The following is a 14924-nucleotide window of genomic DNA, read 5'->3' on the forward strand; positions in this document are numbered from 1 at the left end:
GAGATTGGAGATGGAGACTGGAGATTTGTTTGAGCTGTTTGAGCTGTTTGTGATATTGTTCCTTTATGGTATTTGTTTTATGTAATCAGTACAGACCCCGTTTAAATGTTTTAAAAACTGTGGTGATTCTTTCGGGGGTGGTGAGCAGTTATTGAGCAGGTATGGTTGATGCGCATGGGATAGCTGGGTTGTGTCATCACGAGCTGTTTTAGAAGTATTCCGCTGTGTTGAACGTTGTTCTTTAGCTAGTTGGTTTAACATTTGAGAACCTTTGTATTTTCTTTTATCAGTATCGGTTTTGGTTGTATCGCTTTAAAATTTATTACTATTAAAGCACGTTTCGTTATTGTCTATTTGATTATATCATTGCCTCGGGTAACTAAGATGGTGGCGTTCTCATACCTTAAGTGGTCCTGGTAAGGCACTTGGAGTATGGGGGTGTCACAACAATATTTTCACTAAATCGAAGCCCGACTAAAGCGGCCGATAAGACTCCATATTAGATATGGACAGGGAAAGTCCCTCATTTGTCATTCATGCGCATTTGGGGTTGCGAAGCGTATGTCAAGATCAAGTCTGACAATAAGCTTGCACCCAGGTCTGACAAATGCCTTTTTGTACGATACCCAAGGGAAACACGTGGCTATTACTTCTACAACAAACACGAGAACAAAGTGTTTGTGGCTCGTGACGCTGTCTTCCTAAAAAAAGAGTTTATTTCTAGAAGACAGAGTGGGAGACAATTTGAACTTGACGAAGTTCGAGAGCCACAAGCCGAGAATGAGGTAGAGGAGAACGTGGAGGATAACGTTCCCTCCTCCTATGACACGGTTATCATTCCTAGAAAGTCAAGTAGGATTTCTAATCCACCTGACCGCTACCTTGGTAACATCGAAGAGGATGGTGTTTTGTTACTTTTGGAAAGTGACGAACCCACTACCTACAAATCGGCCATGTCTAGTCCCGACTCCTCGCTTTGGCTAGAAACCATGCGGTCCGAAATGGATTCCATGTACTAGAACCAAGTATGGGACTTGGTGGATTTACCTGAGGGAGTGCGACCTCTTCAGTGTAAATGGATATATAAAATTAAGCTCGGCGTGGATAAACATATAGATGTTTACAAAGCTAGATTGGTGACAAAAGGTTTCATCCAAGGTCATGGTCTACACTATGACGAAACCTTCGCTCCAGTCGCTATGCTTCGGTCCATTAGGATTATCTTAGCAGTTGTCGCGTTTCATGATTATGAGATTTGGCAAATGGATGTCAAAACCGCCTTCTTGAATGGGATTCTAGAAGAGGAAGTTTACATGATACAACCTGAAGGTTTTTTGGATACATCTAACCCTAAGAAGGTGCGTAAACTTAAGAAGTCCATCTATTGTCTTAAGCATGCATCTCGGAGTTGGAATCATCGCTTTGATCATGTTATTTAACAATATGGTTTCATTAGAAGTGTTGAAGAACCATGTTTATACATGAAGTTTAGTGGGAGTAAGGATGCATTCCTTGTCCTATATGTGGATGACATATTGCTCATCGGGAATGATATTCCATCGCTCACTTCCGTTAAGGAGTGGCTAGGCAATCACTTCCAAATGAAGGACTTGGGAGAGGCACAACGACTCTTGGGTATCCGGATCTATAGAGATAGGTCCAAGAGGATACTAGCATTGAGTCAAGAAGCTTATATTGACAAAGTTCTTCACCGGTTCAATATGAAAGACTCCAAGAGAGAACTTATACCTATGGGCCAAGGGATTACTTTGAGCAAGTCACAGTCTCCCTCTACCCCTAAGGAGATTGAATACATGAAGACCGTCCCTTATGCTTCCGCTGTTGGGTCTATCATGTATGCTATGATTTGCACTCGTCCCAACGTTGCGTATGCCTTGAGCATGACAAGTCATTATCAAGCCAAGCCTGGTGAGAGTCACTGGATAAACGTAAAGAACATCTTTAAGTGCTTGAGAAGGACTAAGGATTCGTTCTTAGTGTTTGGAGGAGAAACTAAGTTGCGTGTAAGAGGTTACACGGACGCAAGTTTCCAAACCGATCGGGATGATATGAAATCCCAATCCGGCTATGTATTTATGCTAAATGGAGGAGCTGTTTGCTGGAAGAGCTTCAAGCAAAGCATTACCGCGGATTCTACAACAGAGGCTGAGTACCTTGTAGCATCTGAGGCTGCAAAAGAAGCTAATTGGATTCGAAATTCATGGAGGGACTAGGAGTAGTCCATTCCGCCAAAGATCCGATCACTCTATATTGTGATAATAGTGGAGCTATTTTTCAAGCCAAAGAGTCGAAGTCTAGTAACAAATCTAGACACATTGAAAGGAAATACCATGTAATTAGAGATTATGTGGAAAGGAAGGAAATAGACATTTGTAAGGTTGGGACAGACGATAATATTGCTGATCCTTGAACCAAGCCTTTATCACAGGCTAAGCATGATGGTCATGTCGTCGCGATGGGATTGAGACGAGTACCAGATTTTCTTTAGATTATGGATATGTAATAATGGATAGTTTATCTCTTTATATATATATGATAATTGCATTCATTGTTTATGCATTCATTTATGAATATTTTATTTAGTGTGACTAACTTTTTAATACCTTGTTTATATGAATAAGTTGTGGAGACAATGTTGAACACTATTCAAGTGAATAAGATGAACATTGTATTTTGTCCCTAGTCACTTAATGAGGTGACGTCTCGGAGTGACTAGATTTTAAGTCGATTGATGGTTGTTCAACACCATGAGGTCATCCGTGATGACTAGTCCATTACATAGACAGAGTGTGTGACACTTTGCCGGACAGTGACCATTTAGAGAGTCCCTTAGTTCTATTATAGACGTCTGGTCGTGGCAGGGATCTCTAAGATGTTCCTATGAGTCGATTCTTTTGACTGGAGACTATTATCCAAGTCAGTGCAGTTTCTGAGTGACTTTGGTTTTTGTTCTAGGTCGTACCGTGAAAGGAGGACAAAGGACATCTTCCGAGTCATGATGATCTGTATTGGGCAAAGATAGATAGTGCATACAAGAATTGTCCACCCACGTTGGGTAACTATATCTCAAGGCCACTCGAGGAGTTGTGACTATAAATACGTGGCCACGCTCGGAGGTAATCTGTGGGAGATTTTTCCGGTCTAGTAGTCACACTCCCGATCGAGAAAACCACTCGCGATATGTTCATGAGCAAGTGCGACCTGAAAGACACCTTGCATTGAGTGGGAGATTAAAACGGACAAGAGAATTGATAGCGCACACCTTGTGTCGGACAAGTGTGATATTGTTGGAGTTAGTGTCCTCCACAATAGTGCGTTTACATATTAAATCTCATTAAAGGAATATCATCAGGATATTTATTATTTGATCCCCGTCAGTTGATTAACGTAAATCGATAACGGTTGGCTGATTAGAGTTTGACGTTATTGTCGTGAGACGGCGGTGATCAACTGACCCCTTTCGGTCACACCTAAAGGAACGAACCCCAATTGACAACTAATTAATTGTATGAGATACAATTTTATTTAGTCCCTTGATTTATAGACTAAAAGGTTAGTCGATCCTTTTTAGAGAGATTTCGAGTTGCGAACTCGTGGCGCGGCAGTTATTATGTAATTATGCGATAATTAAATAATAAATTTTATGATACGGGTTTTAGTTAATTAATTGTTAATTTACTAAAATTGTAGTAATTTAATAATGTGATTAATATTAGTACGTAAATAATATGTGTAGCGGTACACATATATTTACGGAGTTTTTTGAACAAAATTTAATCGGGAAGCATTTAAACATAAAACGATGTTTAAAGTAAAATTACACGTATTTGTGCGACAAATATAAGAACCAAAATGGACCCATAAATGGGCATTGGACCGTGTAAAATAGAGTGTAGTGGATGATTATAAACATAATCATTTCACTTTACTTTATATTCTTCCATAAGTTATCTTTTGTTCTTTTTCATGTGATAAATTATTGGATATAAAAAAGACAAAATCCACTCCCACACTCCACCCTCTCAACCGGTCACTCCCTCCTTTTAGACCAACAATTTGTTCATTTTTTACACCACTCACTTGTATACTTTTGCATGTGAAAATCAAATTGTTGGTTTTATCTCTCTAAAAACTAATAAAAATCATTTACTAAGTTGTTAGTAAACAAAAATAAATACTAAGTGTATTAGTATTATTTACATATTATCAAGGGTAGATTTAACAAATATCTAGTTAGTATTTGTTAGATTATTGGGTGCTTTGTTCTTGGGTGCTACTTGTAGGAGACTTTCTCTTTGAAAGTTTTTACTAGGAGGATCATCCATTATTATTTAGCACAAGAACAATCTAGATAGATGATATAGATTGTGCCCATATTACCATCAAAATCAATGTAAGGAAATTGTATTTCCTTAATCTTAATTTATTATGCTTTTATATTTGCATGCATGTTAGATAGATCACATAAAAATGAACTATGAGATAATTTGATTTTTAATTAGAGTCTAATTAGGATCTATGATCTTTCAACCTTTACCTCTTACTCAGAAACTTTGGATAGTGGATGACCTAATCCAGGATGTACGAGAGTCATTCTAGAGATAGGATGCTAAAGAGGGACAATTCCTTATCTTTAGTACCTATGTCAAACACCGCTTTTTGCCTTGGTTGACCTAGGTATAAAGTGGATTCGAACGGGTTCCAAGCATCCCACAAATGCTTGGTGGCGACTCCAAACATCTCTTGCATCATTTTGAGACCCTTGCCGAGACGAAACCGACCGATCTAAAATGATCCGGTCGAAAGCATCCCTTACGCCATCGAGCATGGCTTTCAAAAAGACCGCTGCCATGTCCATAGATCGGCTGGGCATCCGCGGGTGGGCCATGTCAATAGCTGTGTGCCATGGTGTGAAGTGAACGGAATTGTGGTGGTAGAATTTATTTGTGTATCAGTGATATTGCAGGTTGCTTTATTCTTATTCATTGTTTAGTTTTCTACTCAACCTTGTGGTTGACCGTGTATTCGTGAACACCTGTGATGAACCATAATGGGGAGCCGATTTGACAGGTACTAAAGGTTAGATGACTTGAGAGCTTATGGGAATGCGTGAGGACTTGGCCAGTCTACCTAGAAGTCTAGACCATATATATTATTTAATCACTTTATTTATTTCCGCTGCGAGTTGTAATTAATTTTATATTAAGTTTTAGTTTGGATAGTTTGTAATAAACATGTAATAACTAAATTTTATATAAAGTACTTTGGTTTGTTGTACTTTGTTATTCACTACCTCGGAAAACTGAGATGGTAACGCTCTCATTTACTTGGGATGTCTAGTTAAAGACTTCTGAATAAATGGGGGTGTTACAGTGTCATGGCGATGCTAACATGATAGCTATTGTTATAAGAACATTCAATCAAATGTAGCCTATCTTCCCAAAAACCTCCAAACTCTAAGATGCAAGCCCTAAACATATCTTCCAACATTTGGATGGTCCTTTCCGTTTGTCCATCTGTTACCGGGTGGAAGGTCGTACTCATCTTCAATTGGGTACCTAAGGAGCTTTTAAGTTCTTGCCAAAGCCATGAAATAAATCGCGAATCTCGGACCGACACAATGTCTTTTGGGAATCCATGAAGTTTGACCACATATTTGCAATAAGCATTAGCTAACTCCGCCTTACTCCAAGTGTCTTTCATTACAATAAAATGAGCCAATTTAGTTAACCTATCCACAATAACCTAAACCATGTTGTTCCCCTTTTGAGTTCTTGGTAGTCCCACTATGAAATCCATAGATATCGAATCCCACTTCCATTACGACACATTTAAATGTTGCACTTTCCCTTATGGTCTCTTGTGTTCTCTCTTCACTCTTTGGTAAGTCAAGCACTTTGCCACAAATTCTTCCACTTCCCTCTTCATATTTGACCACCAAAAGGTCTTCTTAAGGTCCTTGTATAACTTATCGCCACCCGGGTTATGAGCTTTATTTATTACCTTTTTCTTAAGATCTTCATCATTTGATATATGCCATCTCCCCTTGAATCTAAGACTTCCATCCTCATGCAACTCAAATCTTGAGAGCTCTCCCCTTTCTAGCACTCCTTTCCACTCTTGGATCTTCACGTCACTTGCTTGCTTCTCCCGAATTTCGTCGTACAACTCGGGTTCCAAGGTCAAGACTCCCATTGTTTCTCCGTTTCGTATCACATAGATACCCATTCCTGTACTTCTTCCTTCAACCTTAACATGGACAAGGCGATACACAAGGATTGTACCGACTTCCTACTTAAGGCATCGGCCACCACCATATTAGCTTTCCCTTCATGATAGATTATTTCCATATAATAAACCCCAATGAGTTCAATCAAACTCCTTTGCCTCATGTTCAACTCCTTTTGGGTGTAGATATACTTCAAACTTTTGTGATCAAAAAATACCTTAAAAGCTGCGCCATTCAAGTAATGCCTCCGAATTTTCAAGGCAAACACTACGGCTCCCAACTAGATCGTGAGTTGGGTAATTCTCCTCATAGGTCTTCAATTGCCGTGATGCATAGGCAATGACTCTACCATTTTGCATAAGCACACATACCAAACCATTCTTTGAAGCATCGGTGTATACTTCAAAATTCTCACTTCCTTCCGGCACGACTAACACCAGGGTCGTGGTTAGGCGCTTCTTTAGGGTCAAGAAGGTCGTCTCTTAACTCCTGTCCCACTTGAAACTGTAATACCCCGTAGTTTAGTGAAGTTTATATAACTAATTTATGTAATTCGAATAATTGATTATGACGGTTATAATTAATAATTGTGAATAAGACGGAAGGATATAATAAAATAATAGAATAATAGAGTAATGGGTCGTAATGGTAATTGGGTAATAATAATAAACGATAATTTATATGGTAATAGTGATTGATTATTATGTTATAATAATAATAGTAATAGTAATACGATAACAATAATAACAATAATAATAATAATAATAATAATAATAATAATAATAATAATAATAATAATAATAATAATAATAATAATAATAATAATAATAATAATAATAATAATAATAATAATAATAATAATAATAATAATAATAATAATAATAATAATAATAATAATAATAATAATAATAATAATAGTAATAGTAATTGTATTTATAATAATAATATTTGTTATAAGAGGATAATTAAATAAATAAAATAATAAAAGACGGATTGGAGTTGGGTCATGTGCTATAGGGCTTAGGTCGACTATATATGTTGCGTAAATTGGTTGATTACTTGTCGGGATTTGAAGCGAGTTTTAATAATAAAATAATAAGTATAATAAATTCCTGATAAATGTCGTATTTGTATAATAGAAATAATATGGGTATTATATAGTTTCCTAATTGCTTCCTTATACCTATGACCTACCTATATAAATAAATTTTATTGATCATAAAACAACACAAATAATTCACATACGAATAGGAGAAAAGAGAAGGAAGAACTAGCTAGAAGATCGTCACAAGGTAATTTTCTAATCGTCTCATAACATACCCGCCTTAAGACTAATATAACTCGTTAAATAGATAACCGTTGACCGACCCGAGACCATCACCTTAACCGTGGGACACCAGGGATTTACCGGACTCATCGTTGACCACCATTGACCGACGGGAAAGGGTTGTTCAAAGGGTGTTTTCGAGGGTGGTTTAAGGGAGCACCGAATTAATTGAACACGGGTTTTGAACCCTTTTCTTTGACTCGTCAGACCTGGACCTGGGTTGGGTGGCTCCTAGGTGGTTAGTCGACCACTGTGGCTGGTCAAGGGCGGTTAAAGGTGGTGATTTTAGCGGTGGTTGGACGGAATTCGAATATGGGTTTATAGCAATGTTAGAACACGGTTTGCACGGAATTGACCACCATGTAGTCTGACCCATACCTGGCCGGAGTTAGGGTTAGTACCAGGGGTAAGAGTCGAGTGTACTGGGTGGTTTTGGGTGGCCTTAGGCGGTGGTTTGTGTGGTGGCAGTCAGAATCACGCTAAAACAGGGGAGAGTTGATTGTTGTTGTTGCTGGCGGTTTTAGGGGTTGTTGTGGTGGCGGTGTTTGGTCGAGGGTAAGGAGGGACTACCCCTGGAACCACCGTGAGGCATTGGTGGCAACGGTGGTGGCCAGAGGTGGTGTGGTTGGTGTAGATGAGAGTGTCGGGTTTTCGATATTTGGTGTTCATGGTCGTGGTAGCTAGGGCGTGAGGTTGCGGGTTGGTGGTGGTGCCTTGGCTGGTGGTTGTTGGTTGTCGGGGTGCTTCGGATTGCGAGCTAGGAGATGGCAGGTTTGGGTGAAGCCGATGGTGGCTAGGGAAGGACGGGTTTTGGTGGGGCGTTGAACACGGTTTTGGACGGGTTATATGGAGTTGTGTTTTTGGGGTTTTCACGGGTTGTGTATGCCTAGTTGTTTCACGTGATTGTCGGGTTTTGGGTATTTCTTTATGGGTTGTCATATTTATTTATTGAAACGGATTTTTATGTAATAATATCTTCAACGCAAAATAATTAATATAACTAAATCATAATCGAATAAATTAATATAAAGAATTGAATAACGAATAAATAATTAAATTATAATATTTTGATTAGGTGATGGTTGTGAAGAATTATAATCGGATCGGATTGCTTTATTTATTGGATTGCTTGAGCTGCTTAATTGGAATTGCTTATCAGGTAGGGATAAATCCTACTCAACTTTTACTCGATAATGTTTGTTGGATGATTTATATTAAAGTGAATTGATCATATGAGAATTGTGTTGGTTGATATCATTGAAATTGTTGGAAGGGAGAATTATATTGTATATGTTGGTTGGATTGGTTATGCTGGAGTTACTGTTATTGCATTGGTTATTCAGTTTAATACTGGAAGACATCCCGTCGTGGTGATGTAGATTATTATTGAGGTTATATTGGCAGACGTCATGGTAAGAGCCTTCGGGTGACGTATTTCAGATTTATTTTGGCAGACGATATTTTATCGTATTTACTCGAGGCAGGCCCCAGATTGGTCTGCATGTCATCTGGTGGATATTACTCAACTATATTTTGAGGCAGACATTACCTTTTGGTAATGTAGTGTGTGTTTACTCACCTTCGGGTTGAGGCTGCCCCGGCCAGGGATTGGCGAGATGATTAGTGTAACGAGTAAGTAAAAGGGATGGAGCACGTTGTCATGGGGTTGTGCAATGTAAAAAATAAATTGGATTATTTATCGTATGTTTTTTTTGTTAGTATTTATTCCTACTCAACCTCGCGGTTGACTGTGTATTCGTGAACACTTGCTGATCGATGCCATTTGGTGTTCACAATTAAGCATATGTGGTCGTTGGTCAATGGTCGATACAAAACACAATTTATACTTCACAAACAACTCTACAATTAGTAAAGGGGCAAGTAAAGGTCGGATCCCAAGGGACGGGTATTGAAAACGAAGATTTCTATTGCTACTAGGGGTGTCTAGGGGTGTCACAAGTTGGGTTGATGTAGAAGGTTACTAAACTAAAATAGCAATGAAAATAAGCTAACAAGGTAAATGAAATAAGGGTGTAAACAATTGATTAAAAGCACTAGGGTGTCATGGGTTCATAGGGGATTCATGGGATATGATCATACAAACATGTTCTCAAATTATAAGCAAGCAATTATTGTTGTGATGGATCGAGTTGGGTTATATCTTACGATCCTAGGAAAGTTTGGGTCCCGGAGCCGAATCACATAGATTGTACAACACCTACAAGTCGACTTAATCTTTCCTACTCAAAGCATGCATGGTCTAACAAGACTCGAGTTGGGTTATGTCTTACAAGTCAAGTTGAAGAGATAGTAGATGATAATAAATGCAAGGATTCATAGGCTTAGCATTTCATCAAACATAACATGTGCATGTATTAAGATCAAAACAAGCAAGCAAATAAGATATGAAAGCATATTGATTTAAGCATGAATCATCCCCATGTTGGTTTCCCTTAATCACCCATTAAACCCTAGCTAAGAGACTACTCACTCATTATCATATTGATCATGCTAGAAAGGTTGTCAATCATACTAACATAATGAAACATGATGAATAAATGAAAGTAATTAGCAATAATTAAAAAGGGATTAAGAGATTATACCTACTAATGATTCCAATAATAAAGCAAGAATAATAGAAGTACTTGAATCCTAGATTGAGAGGTTGTCAATCTCCCAATAATAACCCAAATAATCTTCAATTACCCAATAATAAAGTAAGAACAAGAGAGAGATTAAGGAACTAAAACTTGGATTAAAACTTGATTAATATTTGATTACAATATTGAAGAGAGATTTGATTGATATTAACTACACTAATTATTGATAAGAAGAACATGCTCCTCTAATTAGACTAATGGGGTATTTATAGTGAAAATTAGGGAGGATGCATTAGGGTTAACTAAGGGTTAAACTAGTAATTACACTTTTAAGTTGAGCAAGGAGACTCCGGTATTCAATGAGAGAAGGGCGTCTCCATTTTGTAACTTGAAGGACGAAACCGTGTCTGATCGTGATCCGAGCGGATGGAGGTCGAGACGGACGGATGGGGCATGGACGATCCGAGCGGATGGAGGCAGAAGACGCTCGGATTGGGCCTGGGGGATCCGAGCGGATCCTGGGTAAGGACGCTCGGATTGAGCTGGGCGGACGGACGGATCATGGATGATCCGTTCGGATTCTTCTACAGCGTCATTCCTTCTTCTTTTCTTCCCTTTTCTTCATAGAATCCTTGGGGATTTCCTTGGGGACTCAAGGATCCTTTCTCAACATTGATCTTCTACTTAGCTATGTACAAAGGCCTTCTAGTCTTGTCTCTCCTTGATGCTTGGTCATTGAATACGATCCATTTAGCCTCGTTTTGCCATGAAAATGCAAGATTCTTACTCCTTTCCTACCAAGGGATCAAAATCTCAAAGAATATGCAAAACAAAGATCTAAAGATAAGAAATGACCCAAATAGGCACTAAAAAGCATAGAAACAATGGTAATTCGGGGGCTAAATATGCGCCAATTATGGTCGCATCAAATATCCCCAAACCGAACCTTTGCTCGTCCCGAGTAAAGAGGTGACAAAGACTAGGACCAATACTAACCTAACCTAATAATAATAGCCGATATGAGACAATTAGCGGGTCTCACTCCGCCCCTTCAACTCACAACAAGACAACCATGAGGTAGGATGCCTTCTTGCAAGGCAAGGTGGGTCTTGCCAAAATGGCGACACATCCAAACATTAAAGCACACAAAATCAAGTAATGGATGCATCTACAAAAGAATAGCCACTTTCCTCATCTAAGTGGCGGAAATTATCTACAAGGGAAGCAATTCAAGGGTACACAATCCTTCATAGATGCAATTTGTTCAAACTACTAAGCCTAGAAGGATACCAATAAATCACCTCCAAAATGTGTCAAGCTAGGGTACCTTTGTCCTCAATCGCTAAATGCTTTTGTCAAGAGTAGACTCCCTATGGTGTTAGAAACACTGGAGGATCGCGGAATTCCCCCTCTTGCCTAGACAAGAAGAAGGGTCGTCCCCTCTCTACCATGCACAAAAATGGATACGATGGATAAAGGGATCGATAGATATTTGAGTTTCACTTTGGGAGTTTGCTTTTGTTTTTGTTTTTCCCCCCAATTTCATTGGCATTTGACATTTGAGAACACTTTCTTTTTGCCATTTCTTTTTGATTTTTGGCATTTCAATACTTGACAACTTTTTGCATTTTCTTTTGAACATTTTCAAAGTCACCCCAATTAGTAACGAGGGTGCCTTGTATTTGAAGCTTTAGGAGTTCTATTTTTGCTCCTCTTTTCATTTGATGCATTTTTGCAAACTTTTTCTTTTCTTTTCATTTCTTTGAACTCAAATTGATTTCTTTTTGTTTTTGTGCCCATTCCCTTTGATGACAAAAATGTGGTAGAACATGGATGAATGATAGAAGTATGCATGGTTTCAAGGGTCACCTTGGAATAAACGGTAGCCAAGGAGTTATCACACCACAAGGTACTCTTGACTAGGCCTTAATCCATGGGTCAAAGGATACTAGCATGACACATCCTAGGGTGTTTTACAAGTATTCTAACAAGCAAAGTCTTAAGAAGAAAAAGCATCTACTAGGGCCTAAATACACTTGTCAAGCTTCCCAAATAGACGGTTTCGCAAAATTTTCTAACATGCAACTACATGCCATGATGCAACTAACATTTATACATCCTAATGCAAATGATTCTACCAACTAATATGACAAATAAACTAAATGCAAGTCCTAAGTTCACATTGTTTTACCGCATCAATCAAAATAAAGCCACATAGTCATTAACATAAAGAGGAAAAAGGAGATTGGAAAGATCATACCATGCGGTCTTCAATATCCTCATGTCTCGGATGTGGCGTAGTCAATCAAAGTGAACAAGGATGAAACAAACACAATATACACAAGACAATATATACAAGGGAAATGAACTTGTTTTTGGATTTTTCAATTTTTAAATTTTTACGGTTTTTGAAATTTTTCAATTTTTTATGGTTTTTGAATAGAAGTTAAGTGTTAGAATTCCCATCCCCACACTAATATGGGCATTGTCCTCAATGGCCAAAATGATGGAAATTATGCAAAGATGATGCATGATTTCTATGCTAAATGCAATTCTACACTAAACTATTCTACATGATGCATGGTTTTTGTTATGACGGAGAGGATAATTTAAATTACCTCCCGTTGCGTATGCATTAACTTCCCCAAACCAAGTAAGACACTATTGCTAATGTCAAAGCATGGGGAAGTTCATGCACACACTATGCTATGCATGAGACTAGATTGTCATTTTGGATTTTCAAAGATGGGAACAATAAAGAACACCTCAATGGAACCGAGGTGTGAGTCCTTTGATGTTGCTAGGACTAAACCAACAATGATCAAAATGAAAATAAAGTATAAAGAGATATAGACAAACCGTGGGAGAGTAGGAATCTCCAAGGCTAGTCTTCCATCATGCTACTATCACCATCACTTCCCTCATGAGAAGTGGTCTCATTGCCACTTTCCTTGGCACTTTCTTCATTGCTTTCCTCATCATCATCTTCCTCATCATTATCTTCACCATCTTCACCATCCCTTTCTTCATATCCACTTGCTTCTTCCTCAATATTATCATCAATCTCCTCATCATTTCCAACAACCTCATTGCCTTCCACCACATCCCTTGATGCACCCGGAAATAAGGCTTCTCTATCCGCCCAACTAGGCAAAGGACAAGATGGATCAAGGAGTCCTTGCCTAGCTAGATGTAGGAGGGGAGGATATTGAGCCAAATAAGCATTTTTCCGATCTTCATAAGCTTGCTTGTGCATGGCTTGCATTAGAAGAGTGACATAATCTTTTCCAATTTCAACTCCTTGCGGTTTGAACTCTTCATAATCATAGGGGTAAGGTGGTACAACAATGGAAGAGGAGGGAGTTTCATGATCACCCTTTTGTTGTTGAATGATGTACTCGGCTTCTTTGGTTAGGGGAAGTAAATAGTTGGTCCGGTGGACACTAAGACGGCAAATCTTTGCGGGTAAAGTGAATGAACGAGCCTCACTAGTAAGCCACCCATACTTGGTATCAAGGGGATTGTGAGCAACCCACTTAAACTTGTTAATCAAGGTGGACATATCAATAAGATGGCCACCATCCTTAGCCTTGTACTTGTTATCCTTATTGAAATTAGGATCAAAGTGCTTGGCTAGAGCCGTGACAAGGCCGCCATTGACAATTACGGTTTGACCCTTCTTCCCACTATCTACATGAAGCCATCTATCAACCAATAGCCTCAAACAATTGTAAGGCTTGGTGTGAATTCTTCCAATATTCAAGGTTGATTCGAGGAGAATAAAATCGAGCCCCGTGAAATGATTGGTGTCTCTTCTAGCAATTATGGTATTTCCCACAACTTTGTGCCAAACTCTTATGCCCGGATGATGGACCAAGAGAGCACGACAAGCATGAAAATCTTCATATTTCTTCCCGGAGATTGCCTCCCAAAGAGGCGCGGGATCGTACTTACCATATTGCTTATAGAATTTATGTGTATCGCTAAGACCCAAAATTGTACCCAATTTAGGAAAGGAAATGCGTCTACTAGTGTTAGCTAGACGAAACTCAATATTTTCTCTATTCTCAACCTTTGTCACTTTTAAAGAACTTAAGAATTCCAAAACAAGGGAGGGGTATGTTACTTCTTTCATTTCAAACAATTTCTTCAAACCCATGGCATTGAAAAAGACTCTTGTTTGTTCAAGGACACCTAGCTTCTCTAAGGTTTTTTCACATATGAACTTGGTGGATTGAATTTGTTTCATAGCAAACTTGACAAATGAATTTCTATGGTCATCGGAGATGAAAGTTACCTCCGGATAATGCAAGAGTTGATTAATTACCGGAGTAGAAGGTGATGCTTCCATAGAAATTTCTTTGAGGTTGTTCCACTACCAAGCTTGGTGTTGACACCACCATTGCCAAAGCTTTCTTTGTTTGTAGAGCTTTTTGCCTTTGAGAGAGAGCCTTTGCTTTTGGTGCCTTTGTTGCTCCCTTTGTTCTTGCCATTTGAAAACCAAGTAGAGAATCAAAAATCTTCAATTTGTAGAATGCCCAAATCGATTTTGAAAGTGAAAGGCTTTGCCTTTATGAGAGCAAAAATCGACTCAAAGGGTGAAGATTTTGTGCTTGGTTTTGATTTTTCTTGAAGATGGAGTGATTAATTTGATGTTTGAAGGATGATTTGATTTTGTTTTGGTGATTTTGTTGAGGGTTTTTGTGTTTGAGATGGAGAGGATGAGGGTTTTGGTATTATGAGTAGT

General features: G+C 38.5%; 1 protein-coding gene across 1 annotated transcript; it reads right to left on the reverse strand.

Annotated features, from left to right (window-relative positions):
- Positions 1-5871: 5871 nt before the first annotated feature.
- Positions 5872-6216, reverse strand: LOC141614011 (uncharacterized). The gene has a single exon (XM_074432763.1). The coding sequence runs from the start codon at positions 6214-6216 to the stop codon at positions 5872-5874; it is 345 nt and encodes a 114-aa protein (XP_074288864.1).
- Between the last annotated feature and the right edge of the window lie 8708 nt (positions 6217-14924).

The sequence above is a fragment of the Silene latifolia genome, chromosome 11 (assembly GCF_048544455.1).
Source record: "Silene latifolia isolate original U9 population chromosome 11, ASM4854445v1, whole genome shotgun sequence".
NCBI lineage: Eukaryota > Viridiplantae > Streptophyta > Magnoliopsida > Caryophyllales > Caryophyllaceae > Silene > Silene latifolia.